This window comes from Myxocyprinus asiaticus, chromosome 3 (assembly GCF_019703515.2).
Source record: "Myxocyprinus asiaticus isolate MX2 ecotype Aquarium Trade chromosome 3, UBuf_Myxa_2, whole genome shotgun sequence".
In the NCBI taxonomy this organism is placed as follows: domain Eukaryota; kingdom Metazoa; phylum Chordata; class Actinopteri; order Cypriniformes; family Catostomidae; genus Myxocyprinus; species Myxocyprinus asiaticus.
The window spans coordinates 24,828,881-24,849,164 of NC_059346.1; the positions used below are offsets into that span (position 1 = coordinate 24,828,881).

Genomic DNA, 20,284 nt, shown 5'->3' on the forward strand with positions numbered 1-20,284 from the left:
AGTACATTCATAAGAAGTTGGTAGTGTAAATGGACTGTATGCAATGAATTAGATGAATAAAAATATGGATTTATATTATTTTGTGCATCCTTTTTGAATGGGTCACGTTGCTTTTATACACATGGAAAATGTGGTTCAGGATATGGATGTGTTTAAGTATGTTAAATTACAGAGAATGTAAGTATTATTAATAATTTTCATCTACAGACACACAAATCATGGCTAGTATTAACAGTTATTGTATCGGAATGTACTTCACTTCTACCGGTCGACATTAATTTTGAAAAATTAAATAAATTTATTGAAACACGAAAAAAATTAACCAAAAATATTTCTAAATTCAAATTACACTTCAAACGAAATGAAAATATAATAAAAATTACGAAGTGGTAAAAAAAATCTAACCAAATCCAAACATTTTACTCTCTCCTTCTTCCACGGCTCCTTTTGCAGTGACTTGAACATAAAAATAATAATAATAATTGAAAAAATAAATCATGACCTCTAGAAAATGTAGCACAAATCTCATAATTTTTTGTTTCAATAGCAGTCGTCAAGGACATTATTTGATGTTCTGTACTTTCAGAATTTGGACATGAACTTGATTACCACATGCTGGTGAAATCTCCAAACTGCAAATGCAGGAACTGAATTTGGACTTGCGCTGAGTTAAGAGGTGGTATTGAAACATCTTAGTGCAATGACCAAATTCTTAGGAAAATAGCCAATTCCACTTCATTTACATTCAATACACCCACAGTTTGCGCGCCTACACTCACAGTAGCGCAAACATTCCCACCCACGCCCATTTGCGCTGGGGTTCAGTAAAGTGGGTCAGACCCCCAACCACCCTTAGAAGTGCGGAGTATCAGTCCTTTATCTCTCAGGGTAAGTTAATGAGTTAGTTTCACCAACTATACTACAAACACTATGAATATATAGGGGGCAGGGCATGAAGTTCTGCTTGTAGTAGGAAGTGACACTCAAGTAAGCGTGTCATGTGACATCTGTCACCACCTGCAGTCAGTGTTGTTGAGTACAGGACATTATGCAACGAACATGTTATTTATTAGCTCATACCAAAGAGGGGTTTTTTTTTTATGACTGAATGATTCAAATTTGTGGTTGAAAGGAAAATGCATACATTTTATTTCCTTTAAATTATTGACTTATTTATGCTTATTTACTTTCAAATGAAAACTGAAAGCCATTAGTCTAGCCAGAGCCGAGGTACAAAAAGCAACACCTGTTACATGCTGATTGGTTGCACAATTTCCTGCCAACAGCTCTGCCCCTTTGACACATCTTGTGTCCCTTCAGAAATAGTTTCACCTCTTGCCTTATTTGGTCTGTTTTCTGATAAGCCAGATTCTCTTCCCCTTTTCCCTTGAGTTGATCAGATTCCAGGAGTTACAGTGCAAGCTATAGACTGTGATTACTGATTAACTCACTGTAAGTAAAAAAAAAAATACAAAAATAAAAAACAGCTTGTTAGTAGGCCCATTTGCTTGTCAGGCCTCTTATTGCAGATTTAAGATCAGTTTATGCAGTTTGCACCAACTGCATTCATTTTATTAATGAATTGTGGTCAAGGATCAGTCATAAAAGGGCAAATTATACATGGAGTCTTGGTGCTCATATTGTTCTCATGGTCTTGATACACAGTTCTTAGAGAGGAAATGTTGTAAACAGTACAAAAGAAATCAGTTCCTTTAACACAACCTTTATTGTTCTCCCCACCCTCATTCTGACCCCAACCAGTTCACATCAGTTCAAGAGAGACCGTTTTCCTATTGAAGGAGTTGCATACTTGACTAAGCATGCCGGAGGACTCGTGTTTCCTTGTGTATATTAAGGGTCAGAGGACAAGTTTCATTAAACTGCATGATTAAGGGGAGTGTGTGTGCGCTGCCTGGTGGAGGGTGACAAAGTAAGTGTGGAGCGTGAGCTCGAATAAGTGGATGTTGTTATTGTAAAAATCAAGGGGTTGCCTCTGTCCGTTTGATTGGTCAGTGGAAGGAGTGCATGGAAGCAAGGTATTTACAAGTGTTTCTTGTGAACAATGGTCACCTTTGTGAGTCCTGGCTGAAATGTAGAGCACAGTATGTGGGTGTGTATGTGTTTGGCTGGTCAGCTGGAGTGATGCCAGGTAAAATGTAAATGGCTGTCCAGAACAAAATTGTTGAAAAACACAAAGGAAGACACAAAGTATTTATCAAGGGAGTTTCAATGCTAGTACATCAAGTGCTTAGAAACTAGCGCTTTGAACAAAATCATAAAAAAATTATGATGCAACAGGCTCACTATCAGTGACTTGACTATGAGGGAATGTTTGGAGAAGTGATTATGTTTTACCAAAAGATAACATATCTGAAGCCTGAATGTTGCTTTACTTCCTTGCTTTCAGTAAAGTGGCTCAATACGCTCATGTACAAAAAGCTCATATAATACTCTACCATTTACAGTATGAATAGCCTGAACGTGGAACTCTTTTTCAATAAATATGAGAGATACAAGGGAAAGAATAGCTGTCTGGGAAAATGTGATACCTCCACAATTTCTTTACAGAGGTGTCACTGTGGAATGAGAGTTAGTTTCAGTTACAGAGCAATCAGGAAAGACAAGATCAGCCATCTACAAATACTCTCCATGCACCTCCAGTACAGTACACTGCACACTGACCACAGCGATTTCTAGGCATAGGCGAACTAGGCGGTCACAGCAATAGGGATCCCGCCTAGGGCGCCAGAATGGTCTGAAATGACTCTGACAGCAGTGCAGGCCATGAATCAATAAGTGAAAGGTTATCTAGGCTTTTATGTGTGACATTTACTCAATTTTACAGGAAAACTATATTTCTTTTTGAAAAACCATTCATAAAGCACATGTCCTGCAAAAGTCTGGATATTCTCTTGAAAAGTGGAAACTTTCACCTTTGCTGGCCTCTCTTGCTGTAATCTCACTTATCAGGCCTGGGTGCATTCCTGCCAACATTTTTGCTCTCAGTACTGAAACTCACAAGCCGGCAATCATTTTATGTAAGAGGCGTCTTTAATTAAATTAGTAGCTTTGAGATTATCATACGTCTTAAGAAAATGTACATTTGTGTTCTGGCTCTTGGATAAAATGGACTGAACAAAACAAATAGCATTTAAGTTAATGCATTGTACTTATTTTAATAATGCATAAATTGTCATGAGAATGACATAGGACTGGTGAGAAATATGGGGGTGGATGTACTGTCCCAGTAGAAAAGCTCTAATTAGCGTTTTACCACACTGAATGTAAGTCACTGCAAACTTACTTCCACTTCCTGTTTTTCAACTGAGATTCCTGGAGCTTTTTCCACTGTGCTGTACAGAGGATGTGTGCTCTAGAGAGATGAGAGAGGCTAATCTAAAACAAACACTTATTTCCAACTTATTTGAGCCACAGGAATAAACGCCTTTTCAGAGCAAAATGGGCCTGGCATTGCTTGAAGACACAACAGCTGCTGTTGCAGTGGAAATGAGTCCTCTAAAATTAAAAAAAATCTGTCCTGTTGTGCACTATTTTCTGCAATATTGTACCATACACTGTAAAAAAATGTACAGTTAAGATTTTAGATTTCACCCACTAAATCTTTACTGACTGGTTGCATCTAAACTTTGTGGACCCTGTAAATGTGTAACAGATGAGTTATTTTGGTTCAAATAGAAATATACAGCCTACTTGGAGGTGGAACGGTAGTGTAATGTTTACATGAACATAGTTGGCAGATGCTTTTATTCAAAACAACTTACATTCATGGTTTAGATTTTATCAGTATTAGTTTCCTGGGAATTGAACCCATGACCTTGATGTTACGAGCACCACCATGCTCTACCAGTTGAAGTAGGATAGACTGAGTACAGTTGTAACACTTTTTCTTTTTGCTATACTGCACAAATACTGACCATAATAAACATGCCTTTTCCTCTTTTTTTTTTTTTTTTTTTTTTTTTTAACATGAGATGCCTTTGTCTGTCTACCAACAAAATGAATGTCAAAAATTATCTATCTATCTATCTGTCTATCTGCCTGCCTGCCTGTCTCTCTGTCTGTGTGACTTATATAAGCTTTCTGACTAAATAAAGGCTCACAAAACTCTAGAAGGAGCATTTGCTACCTTGTTTCTTTTGCAGTGTGACCAGTAACACAGTTTTACATCTGTCCCCCGTGGATCACCTTGCATGTCTGCCTGATTTTCTCAGTAACTGTGCATCCTAGAATGTCCCAAAATATGTAAAAAAAAAAAAAAAAAAAAGACAAATAAAAAATTACATCAAGTAAAGTTTACTTTCATGGTCAATCAGAAATAATGATTTATTCCAAATGAAAAAGGAGAAATAAATCCCCATTTAATCTCCATATTTTGCTCTGCAAATATAAATATTTGTACTGAATTTAAGAGGTTGACTCAGCAATTATAAATAACTTAGAATAACCTTAACCTTAGTTAAGTGTCAAAAATTACGTAATGACTGATAAAAAACCTATTTTCCTATATTAGACAACTATTTTGTGTTGTGCAATTTCTTTCTCATTTTTCTTAACATAACTTTTATAGTATAGTATAGAACTACATTGTAGAACAGTACAGTATGGAACTACGTTGTAATGTGAGTTCAGGGCTTCACTTACCTTGGAACACTTTGATGCAAAATTCAGATGATCACTTGTTCAATGAGTTTTAAAAGAATAGAACATAATTTTCAAGTCTTTTAAGGAGAAAAAAAACCATACAAAACATACTTGTCCTCCCTCCAATAATTTACTCTCCAGCTTTGATGGCCTGTACCAAAGGTCAGTGAATGCTTGCTCTCTAAGTATTCATCCATTTTGGCAGCTCCTCCGCAAGTGAAGCACTACGCTCAACACTGAGGTGTCTGCTGGCATGGGGCCCCTTAAAAACATTGTTCTCATAAACAGTTCAATGATGAGATCATAGTTTGCCACCAGTCATTGCAGCCACAAGAGAAGGTTTATTAAAGATAAAAGAAATGCAACTGAGACTGATAAATGTTAAAGGTGCTGTAAGTGATATTAGCCATCTTGCTAACTTCCGCTTACTTGCCCTTCTTCTCATCAAAATCCCACCCTCCAAAGACATGTCTCAAAATCTTCTAATTGGCTAAATAATACTATTCAGATTCTTTCTTGCTGTCTACAGAGCATAGGGCTGTTGCTTTCTGTGTTATCTGTCAGTAGTATGAATGTTTTCTGTGTGCTATGGACCCTTTTTACATATCCGGGTTTGGAATGCATATAGGTAAACAGACAGCAGCAAATATAATTTTTGCTTACCCATTTGCTCCAATAGCAAAAGATAAAATCCACTATTACGCTATCACAGCTTACCAAAAGAAGAAGAAAATAGAGAGCAGTGGATTACAGCAGTCAGAAGAGAGAAAGAGGCAAAATTTTCTGCTAAAACGCTGAGAAATAAGGCATCATCACAGTCTATGAAAAGGGTCCATTCCAAAAGAAAATTAAAAAATCACTTTCAGCCCCTTTAATGTTAATGAAATCAGAAATTTAGTTTTTAGTCAACATCTATTGGCTTTGAAGCCATCTATTTATTAGTCTACTCCTAAAAGTTGACAAAACTTGTGCATTTTTAGCAGCAGATACTGTATATGGATTTGAAATTAACAGTCTTTCTCTTCCAGGAATATGGACCAAAAATATTGATACATCAACAAAGGACAGAAAGCTGTGCTAGTCAAACGATTTAATGAGGTCTTTAAAATGCCTTTTCAATAGTATGAACAAGAGTGCAAGTCTAATAAAAATACTTTTTTATATTTTTTTTACATCCACATAGATGATTCAGAATTCTTTTCATTTTTCTGCAGCCTTACCTGCAACTTTCAAAACAGTTTTATGCCCTAAGATCATACATTTCATTCTTAGCTTTCTTCTGCACTGTTATAATTTTCACTGACATTGAATGATATGTTTCTTCTTTCTCTGAATTTCTCTCTTCACCTGTGCCTCAGCCACTCCCCCATTCATTTACTGGTTTCTGCATAACCAGTTTAGCCTCTCTCTCTGTTTACTCTATATAACTTGCTGTGGAGGCACTTTAGTCTCACTTCTCTTGTTTTACACGCAAGCACGCGTTTCCTCTCCTGAGATCTCATCCTGATTTCTTTGGGGATTTAACCATGTCTTTGGACCAGGACTTCTGTTACCTCTGCAAGGAGGATCTCAGGGAACCTGTTTCCATCCCATGTGGTCACATTTTCTGCTCTGTCTGTATCAAGACATACTGGGACCATGCAGACCATACTGGACAATATCTGTGTCCCCAGTGCAGGGTCACCTACAACAAGAGACCCAGTCCACGCCGCCTTCAGTCTTCTCGCAATTCTACTTCAGCCCAAAGAACCTCTGACTCTTTCCCACCAGCTCCTCGATCCCCAGACTACAACTATGCAGGACCCCAAGATGTGGGATGTGACATCTGTATCGGCAAGAAGCTCAAAGCTGTCAAGTCTTGTCTGATGTGTCTGGCTTCCTACTGCGATAAACATCTGAAGCCCCATTATGAATCAGCTACTTTCAAACGGCACAAGCTGGTTGATGAGATCGGACACCTGGATCGACAGATCTGCCCTCAGCACCAGAAAGGTCTGGAGCTCTATTGTCGCACTGATCAGATGTGTATCTGTGTGTTGTGTACGGTGAAGGAGCATAAGGGCCATGACATGGTGTCTGCTGAACAGGAAAGATCAGAAATGCAGGTAAGACTCTTCAGTGTTTCCGTGAGACAGGGGTGTGTGTGTCTGTCTGTCATCATACACCGATCAGCCACAACATTAAAACCACCTGCCTAATAATGTGTAGGTCCCCCTCTTGCCGCCAAAACAGCGCCAACCCGCATGTCAGAATAGCATTCTGAGATGCTGTTCTTCTCACCACAATTGTAGAGAGTGGTTGTCTGAGTTACCATAGACTTTGTCAGTTCGAACCAGTCTGGCTATTCTCTGTTGACCTCTCTCATCAACAAGGCATTTCTGTCCACAACTGCGGCTTAATGGATGTTTTTTGTTTTTGGCACCATTTGGAGTAAATTCTAGAGACTTCTGTGCGTGAAAATCCCAGGAGATCAGCAGTTACAGAAATACTCAAACCAGCCCATCAGGCACCAACAATCATCCATGCGATTATCTAATCAGCCAATCGTGTGGCAACAATGCACTGCATAAAATCATGCAGATATGGGTCAGGAGATTCAGTTAATGTTCACATCAACCATCAGAATGGGGAAAAAATTTGATCTCTGTGATTTGGACCGTTGCATGATTGTTGGTGCCAGACTCACACACAACAGTCTCTAGAATTTACTCAGGATGATGCCAAAAACAAAAAAACATCCAGTGAGCAGCAGTTCTGTGGATGGAAATGCCTTGATGAGAGAGGTCAGCAGAGAATGGCCAGACTGGTTCGAAGTGACAAAGTCAATGGTATCTCAGATAACCACTCTGTACAATTCTGGTGAGAAGAATATCATCTCAGAATGCTATTCTGAGATGTGGGTTGGCGCTGTTTTGGTGGCACTAGGGGGACCTACACAATATTAGGCAAGTGGTTTTAATGTTGTGGTTGATCAGTGTAGCATCTCCTACATTGCAACAGTGCCATTGTGATCATATTTTTACCATTGGCAACATTGTGCTGGTTCATCTTTTATCACAGATTCGATAATGATAATTAGTGTGTCACTAGCAGAAGTAACCTTATCAAGAACTAGCAAATATCCCTGCTGAAAAACAGCTAAAAACCAGCCTAAGATGGTTGGCTGCTCTTAGCTGGTCTCCCTGCCTGGTCAGGCTTGTCATTTGGCTGGATTTGGAGGGATATTCTGCATTTTTTAGCTGGTCAGACTGGGAAACCAGCAAGACTAACTTGACCAGACTAGGAGAACAGCTTAAACCATATAAAACCAGCATAAACCAGCTAAGACCAGCAAACCATCTTAGGAAAGTTTTAAGCTGTTTTTTTTTTCAGCAGGGCTTTCACCTCATGAATGTACAGTATGTGTTCCTATTCATGAATACAAAAAAAAAAAAAAAAAAATGACATTCACTGTATTTTTGTACAACATACTAGGTTGAGTACAATTAAACATGACCATTCAACATAAAACACACTTTGAAAAAGTACAATTATTTGCCAACCCCCCTAAAACAAACATGGTCATTGAGTGATGATCTCCACCCAGAAAGGGGATAAGGAAGAGGTGTATGCTGTAGTACTGGTGAGGGAGGTGTTTCATTATTAATAGCAAAGAAAACCTGCCATTGTTTTACAAACACACACAGATCTGCACAATTTTATAGCCAAGTCTGGGTTTCAGTGTAAAAGAATGAAGCAATGTTTAAGCAAACAAATCCGTCAGCTTACATATTAATAATATTACTTATATAGAAATGTATAAAAACACTTTAAAATTATGATGAATTTGAAATGATTTTATTTGAAGTACACAACAGATTACATAAGGTATCAAAAAGGGATTGTATTGTCATGAGGACGATGGTGTATTTACACCATGCCTTTATCACTATACATTATTGTATTCAATTTGTTGTTTTTAATTCTCTATAGCAACGGTTGGGCGCCACCCAAGCTGAGATCCAGGAGAAGATCCATGACAGAGTGAAACAAATGGAGGAGTTGAAACAGGCTGTTGATGCTCTTAAGGTTTGTATGGGGGAGTGACAGGAAATTGTGGGGTTGAAGAAGGCTGCCAGATTTCATCCTCAAATTTAGAATAGAATAGAATAGAAGCCTTTGCAGGGTTTGTAGACATTGCTGTAGGTACATACACACCTACTTATTCATGCGGATATCTAATTAGCCAATCTTGTTGCAGCAGTGCAATGCATAAAATCATTCATATACAGGTCAGGAGCTTCAGTTAATGTTCACATCAACCATCAGAATGGGGAAAAAATGTGATCTCAGTGATTTTGACCGTGGCATGATTGTTGGTGCCAGATGGGCTGGTTTAAGTATTTCTGTGACTGCTGATCTCCTGGGATTTTCACACACAACAGTCTCTAGAGTATACTCAGAATGGTCCCAAAAACAAAAAACATCCAGAGAGTGGCTGTTCTGTGGACAGAAATGCCTTTTTGATGAGAATGGCCAGACTTGTTCAAGCTGACAGAAAGGCTAACTCAGATAACCGCTCTGTACAATTTGTAGTGAGCAGAATAGCATCTCAGAATGCACAAAACGTCGAACCTTGATGGGCTACGACAGCACAGCACAGCAACAGAAGGCCACGTCAGGCACTTTATAAGGATCATAGCGTTCCTGTTAAAGTGCTCAGTGAGTGTGTACATTGGACAGTGTTTAAAAGTGCATGAGTTCAAATGTACAATCCTGTGAGTAAAACAATACTGTTTTCAAAAACCAATCCAACACAAAATACCATACCAAATAATGTACAATTTACAAAAAAAGTATGCAAATTGCAATACAGTGCAGGCAGATTATAGATGGAGAGGCCTCAGATAAAACAGATTAGGATGCTTCAAATGTGCTGGAGTGATAGTGTTATGTAATGTAAACATGGATTATACAAAGCACAATATGGTTACTTTAGGAATCTTATGTAACATAATTGTTTGACAAGAATATGATGTAGAATTAATTATTGATCTGCAGTAGTGTGACCTAATCTTAGCCAGAAAGAACCTCTGAAACTTTTTGTACATAGATGTGTGCATGAAAATATGTAAGGTTAAGAATGTCAGAAAAAGAAAATAGTAGAAACAGAATGGAACGTTACAAATTAGAAATATATTACTGATTGAAATATAACACCAATTGTTTCTTTAGAGCTCAGCACAACGGGCCTTGCAGGAGAGTGAAAAGATGTTCGGTGACATGCTTCGTTCCATTGAAAGAATGCAACAGGAAATGACCAAACTCATCTCAACCAATAAGAAGGCAGCACTTAACACTGCTGAGGGTCACATGGATCGTCTGGGGCAAGAAATTGCTGACCTGAAGCGGAGAGACAACGAGCTGACACAGCTCTCTCGCACTGAGGACCACATCCACTTCATTCAAGTGAGTAGACAAGTGGAGTGCACAACCAGTAGAGTAAACATCATGTGGAAAGATTTCACTCCATATAGGATAGTATTTCATTAACAAGTTGCAATATACCTTGTTGAGACCTGCATAGTTGTGTTTTTAATGCTGGTCCCCAACATGATATGCTGGTACGCTGGTCTCCTTACTAAGCTTCTTATTTAGCTTAACAGGCATGCCTTCCCTGGTCAACCAAACAGAAAGACCATGGTAGTTGACCAACATGGCTATGCTAACCAGCATAAACCAACTTGGACCAGCATGGAAATTCTTGCTGGCCTGAGGAGCTGGTCTTTTCAGCAGGATAAATAGAATTTGATTATCGATCTATCATATACTGTTAAAATTTCTGTTAGATTTACAGTAAAATACTTGCAGCAATTTACTGCAAATATACAGCACACTTAACTTTTTCAGTGTTAAAAGACTTTCTCCTATCCCGTCTTAATATGCAGAGACAATAAGCCATTCATAGATTAATTTTCTTGAAAACTGTACTGTGTCTCTGTGGCACTACAAAACTTCCTGTGTTTGTTTTGAGCGACCGTTTAGACCCCCTTCAACAATGTTACTCAACCAAAGGTTTAAGTTGGGGGCAGGACTATTTAACTGTTTAAACAACAGCAGAGGAGGGGCATATTTGGAAAGCTGTTTTAAAACATTGTTTATTTTTGCAATTCCATTCGGTGGCACTAGTGTCACAGAAATTACATACTTCAGATTTAACGTAAAGCTCAAATGCAGTTTTTTTTTACTGTATTCATCAAATACTGGCAGGTATTGTTTTTTTAAAGTAAGTACAGTACAGTTCTGGTGGCAGTATTGCATAGTATGTTACTGGCAGCAGTTTCACCAATAATTAAGTTCTGTAGCTCTTACCAGGGGCATCTCTAGGATTTTAAAACATCAGGGGTTGAGGCCAAAACATCAGGGGCTCATGTCAAACCATAAGCTATAAATTCATATAAATAAACATTATGTACATTATATTTCGTTTTACACATGTGAGGTAAATCACTTTAATGAATCACCTGTAAAGTAAAATAGTGTTCCCTTATTTAGTAGAGGGGTTGGGGGGCATGCTTCCCTGTGAGATTTTCTTTTTTTAAAAGAACAGCTCCAAAACATGTGAATTTAATAAGTTTGGGAGCAGGATTTCTACATTTTCTTGTGTCGCTTGAATGTAAATATGGGATACAATACATCTCTAGACTTAAAGTATTTACATGACCTTTCTCTGAAGTTTCTTACAATCATCTTAACAAAACAAAAAAAAAAGCTGTCACAGTACCATGGTATTTTGATGTTAAATAAACAATACTCTAAGGTATATGAATTAGTTTTTAAGGTGCTATATGAAATCAAACAAAATTTAAATAACACCTTATTTCTATTAGATTATGAGACAAGAATTCGTTTCTGACTGTACCCATGTGTAGACCACTTTACTGAGGTGGGACTCTGTTAGTGAAAATGTTTTTTCTACTCCATAACAGATATTGTTTTCCGTTCATTAAGCTCTTAATGAGTAAGTTATCGGTAGGAATATTTGAAGTCAAACAAGACCATTTTATTTATTAAACATCATTCATAAAAAAAACATGCATTACACAGGAGGGAAACTTCAGCCATCTTTTTTCCATACGTCCAGACTTTAAAGCCCTTTGCCCTTATATTTATAGTGCAATGCCTAAGCATAGGTAAGACCAGACCTGGGCAACTTGCGATCCGGCCCTCCACATGGTTTAATGTGGCCTACAGCTCATTTATCCTAAAAGCATTTTTTTTTCCCCCATTGGATATTTCAGTTATCTTGCACTGGGACCTAACATGCCTCCACGAGCGTTTAACATGCTCAGGGTTGCCAGATAAGAGACGCAACACCCCCAATTTTAGATTTATACTTGCGCAAATTGGAATATTCCACCTAATGTTATACTTATTTTGTGCAAACTGGCTCTTTCTAGCTCTCGCTTTCCCCTTTGAACAAATTTAGCAATCTCTAGTACAATATTCTGCTCAAGGAAAGTGTTATACGGCAACTCTGTGTCCATTCTTGAGGCTGCTTGTGATGTTTGGTGCTACTAAGTTTGCAGGTAAACCTTCTCAGTGATTAAATTAAATATAAAAGTAGATCTTGGCATCGCTGACACACGGAGGGGTATTCATTGACACGCGAGACAAATATGCATATGTATTTTTTATTTGTGCAATTTAGAAAAGTCCCCTTGCACCTGTAGTCATGCAGCCTGTTTTATTCAGTTGTGTGCTGAATGGAAAGCCAAACCATTGACGAGACCTGTATAATGACCCTTTAGCGTGTAAACGGGTAATGTTTTGAGAATAAAATAAGTAAACTCACCCCCTTTGCGACAAACATTAAAAGTTCTATAATTTTCCATTTTTTTTTTATTAAAACAGACCCCTGATTTAGAGAGTGCTAAATTGAATAATAAATTAACAGGGAAGTAGAGATGGTCAAATATATCATTTATAATAAGCTCAGCCTCTGTTAAGCTTTTTAATGCCTGATAGAAATGTATCTACCTTTGTAGAGCAATACAATACTTTAGGCAATTGCAGAATAGTCCCATTAGTCACATATACACTTCAGAAAATTGAGTACAAAACTATTTCTGGGCATAAAAGATACAAAAATCAAATTAATGCGGAACATTATATCTTAAAAGGAATACAGCATGGGCCCCCATGCACTACTTAAAGCCCGATGTGGCCCCTTTACCAAAATAGTTGCCCACCCCTGGGTAAGACCATGGGTGTCTCCTTATTACTATGGTTACATTACTCTTAGGTCTTTACCTTGTCACTGCTGTTTAGCTGTTTGAGATGTTTCATTTCCTCCATAGCGTTTTAAACTAGACATTTCTGAGTAGAATTCAAATGGGTTGCAACAGTTTGTGGGAACCCAGACGACGCGCGCACTCCAGAGATAGAGCAGAGCGCATCAAGTCTGGTTTTGCACATCAAGTATAACTGCCTCGGGCCGTCGAGAGCTGTGCGTGCAAGACGTGCTGCGCTGCCCAGCGAAAGTATAACTGCAGCTTCAGGCGAGTGAATTTTGCATATTTAGCGTATAAAGCTCCAAACGGCAGATGATTGTCATTAAATTTGCTGGAAAGCCGCTGCAATAACAAACGCATACTTAGCTCCCCCTTCAGTTCGATTCAAAAACCAACAATTACAGACAAAAACATTCGAGGCTGGTCTGAATGTTTTGACCTATTGACACGTCTGGCTCTTACTGTTGTAAGCACATTTCAGTTAAACACTATATTAATACATCTGCACACTGTATTTGCAAATGCAACACATAACTGTAATTTAGGACAGTAATCTTGTTTATTTACAGATTAACTGTAGTGATGTTTACAGTACTATGTTGTTGCTTAAGTTCCCTGCATGCACTGTGGCATGAAAAAAATTACATGGATTTTTTTTTTTTACTATTTACTGGTTTATTTTGCAGTTGTTCTTGTTGCAGTCTTAGTTACTTGTTTTTTAATGTTCAGATTTCACTTTTTATCTAAAAATATGTTTGTTGAGTTTTGTATGCTGAGCATTGTTATACACCGATCAGCCACAACATTAAAACCACCTGCCTAATATTGTGTACGTCTCCCTCATGCTGCCAAAACAGTGCCAACCCACATCTCAGTTAATGTTCACATCAACCATCAGAATGGGGAAAAATGTGATTTCGACCATGGCATGATTGTTGGTGCCAGATGGGCTGGTTTGTGTATTTCTGTAACTGCTGATCTCCTGGGATTTTCATGCACAACAGTCTCTTAAATTTACTCTGAATGGTGCCAAAAACAAAAAAACATCCAGTGAGCGGCAGTTCTGTGGATGGAAACACCTTGTTGATGAGAGAGGTCAACAGAGAATGGCCAGACTGGTTCGAACTGACAAAGTCTACGGTAACTCAGATAACCACTCTGTACAATTTTTGTGAGAAGAATATCATCTCAGAATGCTATTCTGAGATGCAGGTTGGTGCTGTTTTAGCGGCATGAGGGGGACCTACACAATATTAGGCAGGTGGTTTTAATGTTGTGGCTGATCAGTGTATGTGTGTGTCTGGTTCACAACTCATAAGTTCACCAGAAACAACAAACACTTAGTTTACTAAAATCACATTGCAGAACTCTTTTTAAATGCATACTATTATATTATTTAAGTACTGTATAATGACATACATTTTTGCCACATACTGTATAGTGGTATTTGCAAGTTATGATGAGACTAATAGTCTGATCTTAAGTTTTGCTTTTTGTCTTCCAAGTAACACAGTGCAACCAAATGTGTTTTACTATAAGACAAATAGACTGGCTGGAAGAACATTATAAAATAATTAAGGTCTAAGGTGCTAGCTCAAGGGAACAGTAATCACCATAATGGTGTCTTTAAACAAAACACAACTATTTATACAAATATAAATAAAATAAATAAATAAAACACTAAATAGTGCTAAGAACTCTATTAATTCTGAATAAAAACTTTTGTACATATCACCATAACGCCCCAGTGCACTAAAGTTAAAGAAATTTGAACTTTTTAAAATTCATTTAGTCAAGTGAAGGCTGCATGGTGACAGGATTTGATCTAGGATTGTTTTTATGTGTCAACAGCATGAACATTAATAACATATCACAGCTCTATTACACTTTGGATTGTAAATTATATGGTTAACAAATGTCCCTAGCTTTCACAAAGATTTTTAATATTCATTTTCGCAAAATGCTTTGCAAATAACAGCTATTTACCGTAAAACGTGTCACTTCACAATGAGCTTCTTCTTCCAATGTGATAGGTCATGCAGGGAATTGTGGGAATGCCCGATTATTATATTTTTAACGTAATTTTAACAATAATTTACCGTAAAAAGTACATGTACTCTCGTTAAATGTAATATAACTTTTTACCGTTAATTCTGTGGTAAAATCATACTTTTTACATCTAAAAAAGGTAATTTTTACATTTTACCATTAAATTACATGTATTGTCTTTTTAAATATATTATCATTTTTTACCGTATATTTTAAGGTAACTACCTGTTAACCAATTCACGCTTTTTTTTTTTTATTGTAGCATTTTACCATCTAAATTTACTACATAATTTACAGTGTATAGCCATCTTAAAAAAAACATAAATGAGACTAAGATTCTTTCTGTCCTTCATTTCAGAGTTACCACATGCTGCTTGCCCAGACTGATGCTGAGGAGTTGCCCACTGTTACAGTGAACCCCTACTTTTCCTTTGGTGCTGTCACCAAGACTGTCTCTGAGATGAAGCAACATCTAAATGAATTCAGCAATGAAGAGCTGGTCAAGGTGGCAAAGACCGGTATGTACTCTTTGATTTCCTCAAAAGCCATGCTGGTAGACTAGCTTCAAAAGTTAGGTTTTGCTGAAGAACAGCTTTTATGCAGTATGGCTCCACTAGCACCAAACCAGTATTTATTAGGTTAAACCAGCCTAGAAATCCATGCTGGTCTTTTAAACAAACTTATGTGTCTGATGATAATATTTAAACAAATCATGCTGCAGTCTCATTTATTATGGTTCTTCTTAACTGTTAATCTGACTTTCCTCATAACTCTCAATTCTTTTCCAGTGAACAAAATGCCATTCTGTCAGCTAGAGGACCGTAAGAAGAAAAAGACTATGAAGTGTAAGTTAATGAAAATGCAAAACTTCAGCTTTCCTGCTGGTTTCTTTGTACAAAATAGCTGGACATTTTTGAATGGCATTTGTCAAAAGCCAATGTCAGGGTGCAAGACATTGTTGGCTGGTTGCTAAGCAATGATCTGCAGACCAGCATCACATTAAATATATATTTACAGTATAAGCTGATCTCCTCTATGAAATGCACACATCATGAAACTGTTATATGTAATTGTATCCTCACTTCAAACCTGAAACAACCATCCAGAAAGTACCTAGATATCCCTCATTAATTTTTATCAGTGGCATAATCTGTTTGTTATGAAAGATGAGATTAAAGGTCTCGTAATGTGTGGAAGTTTCTGCACTTCATTCTAAGATAAGCATGCTAATGTTTAAAGGGATAGTATACTTTCTTCAGTGGAACACAAAAGCAGATGTTAGGCCGAATGACAGCCTCAGTCACCATTCACTTTGATTGTGTAGATAAAAAGATGCAATGAATGTGAATTAGGCTGAGGCTGTCATCCTGCCTAATATCTGCTTTTTTGTTCCACAGAGGAAAGTCATAGGGCTTTTGTAACAACATGAGGGTGAGTACATTATGACAGAATTTTCATTTTTGGGTGAACTATCCCTTGAAGCTAAAGCCTCTTTTTATTATGTCTCTAGCTGTTGATGTTGTTGATGTGTACAAGACTCCAAGCAGCATTCCCCAGACAAGGGACGACTTTCTCCAGTGTAAGTTCATCTGTTTCTTTCAAACATATCCTTTTTGCGTGTATGCCTCAGACCAGGGGATGTTGTATAGATATCATTTACAAAATATAAAGTTCAAGGTCAGTTGAATTCTCACTTCTGGTGACGATTAATAAAAAAAAAAAAAAAACAGTACATTTTATTTACTGGCATCAGAAAACATGCTGGCTTCATGCTCTTGTAGGAGCAGTCTAACATCATACCTTAGATACTGAGTTTGTGTTTAAGCATATCATAAGAACAGGCTTAGTCTGCTCGGTGAGTGGGTGTATGGGTGATTCATGATAACTGTCATGATAAACCTTTGGACATCTCAGCTTCTCTTCTTACAACGGTCAGCTGTGGTCTTCTAGGGGACTAAAACACTAAATATACAGTAAATATATCAGGATAACAAGTAATTACTGTATGTAGTGTTAAGGTGTTTAGATGTAAAGTACAATAAAGAGAAACAAATAGCATGTTTAGTCAGTCTTAAATATGTATCGACCCCTTCGGTCCTCTAGATCAGAGACGTTCACGCACTTCAGGGAGAAGTTCTGGCAGAAACCACCTCCAAATGTCCAACCAGCTCTGAGAGCCAATGTGCAGACTCAACCAATAGGCAGGTGATTTTTGTTTATCCTGGAAATTGATATTTTTGTATCCTTTTTATCATGCATGTTGTGTGTCAAGAATGCTGATCTAGGATCAGGTTTGCTGCAGTGTGTTTGTATTTTGGAGATCAGGAATCCTAGCTTAGATAAGCTTAAGATAAGCATGCAGTGCTGTCCACTTATCTTGTCAGATTCTCTTGTTTTAAGCTTCTCTTCATACAACTTAAATGCTACAGAAGTTGGTTGGTTGCTCTGTAGACATTGTCTGCTAACATGCTTTATTTGGCTTTCAGTTCTTGATTTCCCATTTACAGTTAATGATAGGGCTCAAAACCCTGCTGTCTTAACTTGGTGGTCTGTGTTTCAATCTGGTTTTATCCCATGTCTTAACTTGACCCATGCACATTTCTATGTCAATGCGATACAATATCTCTACTGGCACTTATTTTATTATAAAGCACGAGGATACTGCTTACATGTCCATACATCAAGATAGGCACATGTAAAGTGGTTGTACACATGGGTACACATTCACTTTGAGCAGAGGTGTTATCATAACTTATTCATTAAACATAAAGTTCAACACTATTCCTCTTTGTCTATACACATATACATTCAAGTTTGCTTCCCCAATCCTGATCATCTCTCTTCTTACTTGTTTATTTTAAAGATGCCTGCCAGCTAACTCTGGACCCCAACACAGCATACAGACAGCTCTACCTCTCCCGAAGCAACAGGAAAGCAGCCTTGAAGAGAGAACCTCAGTCTTACAATGACAGCAATCAGAGATTTGACTGTTTGCCCCAGGTCCTGTGCAAAGAGGCTCTCTCAGGAGGTGCGTACTACTGGGAGGTGGAGTGGAGCGGAGAGGGAGCCTCCATCGGTGTCACCTACAAAGGCATCAAGAGGACAGGTTACGGGGACTCGGCTCGTATCGGCTACAACCGCAAGTCCTGGAGTCTCTTCTGCTCTGACTCCAGCTACTCCGCCCGACACAACAAAGACCAGCTTGAGATTAACACACCCTACTCCTCCCGTATCGGGGTTTTCCTGGACTGTTCAGGAGGCACTCTTTCTTTCTATAATGTGTCAGAGTCCATGTCACTTATTCATCAGTTTAAAGCCTCTTTCAGTGAGCCAGTCTATCCCGGCTTCTGGGTGTGGTATGAGTCTGCCATTACTATCTGTCAGCTGTAGATGGTTGAACATATGGACATTTTTAGCTGTATTTAATTATTTTGTAAAGAATGCATATTTCTAATTAAACTGATTACAGTTGTGTTTGTTAGTTTTAAACTATAATATATCATATAGGCCTAATCTGTTAAAAAATATGAGTATTGTGAAAATTCAAATACCTCTTTATCCTACAATACAGCCCTTCCCAAAATACTTTCAAATCTTTAATATAATTTTGTGTCCAGCTGTGTGTTTGTAGTTTAATAATTATAAAATTACATTAAATGCATAAATGGCAACATAATAAATACAAATCTGATTTCAAACTGTTGTTGAAACTTTTATTTTACACACACACATATATTCATACCCTACATAATTACTAGGTTAACCTTGCTCAGGTTCAAGATATTGTCTTATAAACTCCTAGTCTCCACTATGCTTTTTATTACTTCATGAGCATAAACACTCTCTTTTTGGATTTTTCCCCTTTTTCTCCCAATTTGGAATGCTCAATTCCCAATGCACTCTAAGTCCTCATGGTGGCGTAGTGATTCGCCTCAGTCCGGGTGGCGGAGGACGAATCACAGTTGCCTCCGCATCTGAGACAGTCAACCCGCGCATCTTATCACATGGCTTGTTGAGCACGTTGCCAGGGAGACATAGTGCGTGTGGAGGCTTCACGCCATCCACTGCGGCAACCACGCTCAATTCACCATACGCCCCACCGAGAACAAACCACATTATAGCGACCACGAGGAGGTTACCCCATGTGACTCTACCCTCCCTAGCAACCGGGCCAATTTGGTTGCTTAGGAGACCTGGCTGGAGTCACTCAGCACGCCCTGGGATTCGAACTAGCGAACTAGCGAACTCCAGGGGTGGTAGCCAGCGTATTTTACCACTGAGCTACCCAGGACTCCATTAAAGAGCAAATATTCACTACACTCTGTAAAGGAAAGCAAATACAATGTCTTTAATTTTGAAATAATGTAATTTCTTTTATTTTGAAATTACTTACACATCGGAGTGCATTTCCGCATGTGTGTATTAACCGTAGATACCATATTAGAAGCTGTTTCTATGGACCGTGATACGTTGCGCATCCGCCATATTGGATAGGTCAAGAGCCGTCCATCAACACATGAATGTAAATTGACAGATACGGTCTGCAAAAGTCTTTTGTCTTTTCCAGCCAACTTTCAGATTATCAGATTTTCCATAAACATTGGACAATATTTATATTATATAAAAAATCCTGACTTCACTTTTAAAACTGCAAAAAAAGTCCTCTACAAATGAATATATCATGGCAAACATACTGAAATTTAGCACCCAGTCAGTCAATTCATTACATGATGAACTGTTTCCACACAAAAGCAGTTTATGCAGCGATCTGGGGCTGTTCTTCTCCATTCATTTACATTCAAACAGCTGTACTTGTTGAACGTTCCAAGATGGTTCCGCGGTTGCTTTATCTGAATCAGCCGAATGAGGCATCTACATATGTATATCTATGATATTAGCTCTATACCTCGCGTGGACCACATTATTTGATATACAAATCACAATAATGGTGACAACCAAAAACAATGAAAAATAACTGCAAGTTACAACAAATAAAATAACAGCAGTGTAAATAAAATCAGCAAACAGTAAAGCTATGAGCAGTACATAGTCATTTGCATAATTTATTTCTACCGCAAAGCATTAATGCGAGCTGAAGTGCGGCTTGGTGAATAATGCTCACACCTGATAAAAATGCAGAAAATATGTCATGAAAAATATTACTTTGTGGCTATTTGAGTCTTTGAGGCTTACTTTGTTTGAAGGATAGCAGAAAAAGCACTTGTCAAAGTATAGGGCTTTTCACTTTTTCTCAAGAATAATCTGGGGAAGGAATTAAAACACTGCAGATATAAAGATGC

The 20,284-nt window shown here is 37.9% G+C and overlaps 1 protein-coding gene across 1 annotated transcript; it reads left to right on the forward strand.

Moving 5' to 3' along the window:
* The first annotated feature begins 6,055 nt into the window (after positions 1-6,055).
* Positions 6,056-18,668, forward strand: LOC127424926 (tripartite motif-containing protein 16-like). Its single transcript, XM_051670489.1, has 7 exons — positions 6,056-6,767; positions 8,635-8,730; positions 9,877-10,110; positions 15,343-15,502; positions 15,773-15,829; positions 16,495-16,563; positions 17,848-18,668. Exons 1-7 carry the CDS (start codon positions 6,189-6,191, stop codon positions 18,372-18,374), a joined length of 1,722 nt encoding a protein of 573 aa, XP_051526449.1. The 5' UTR covers positions 6,056-6,188; the 3' UTR covers positions 18,375-18,668.
* Positions 18,669-20,284: the final 1,616 nt, after the last annotated feature.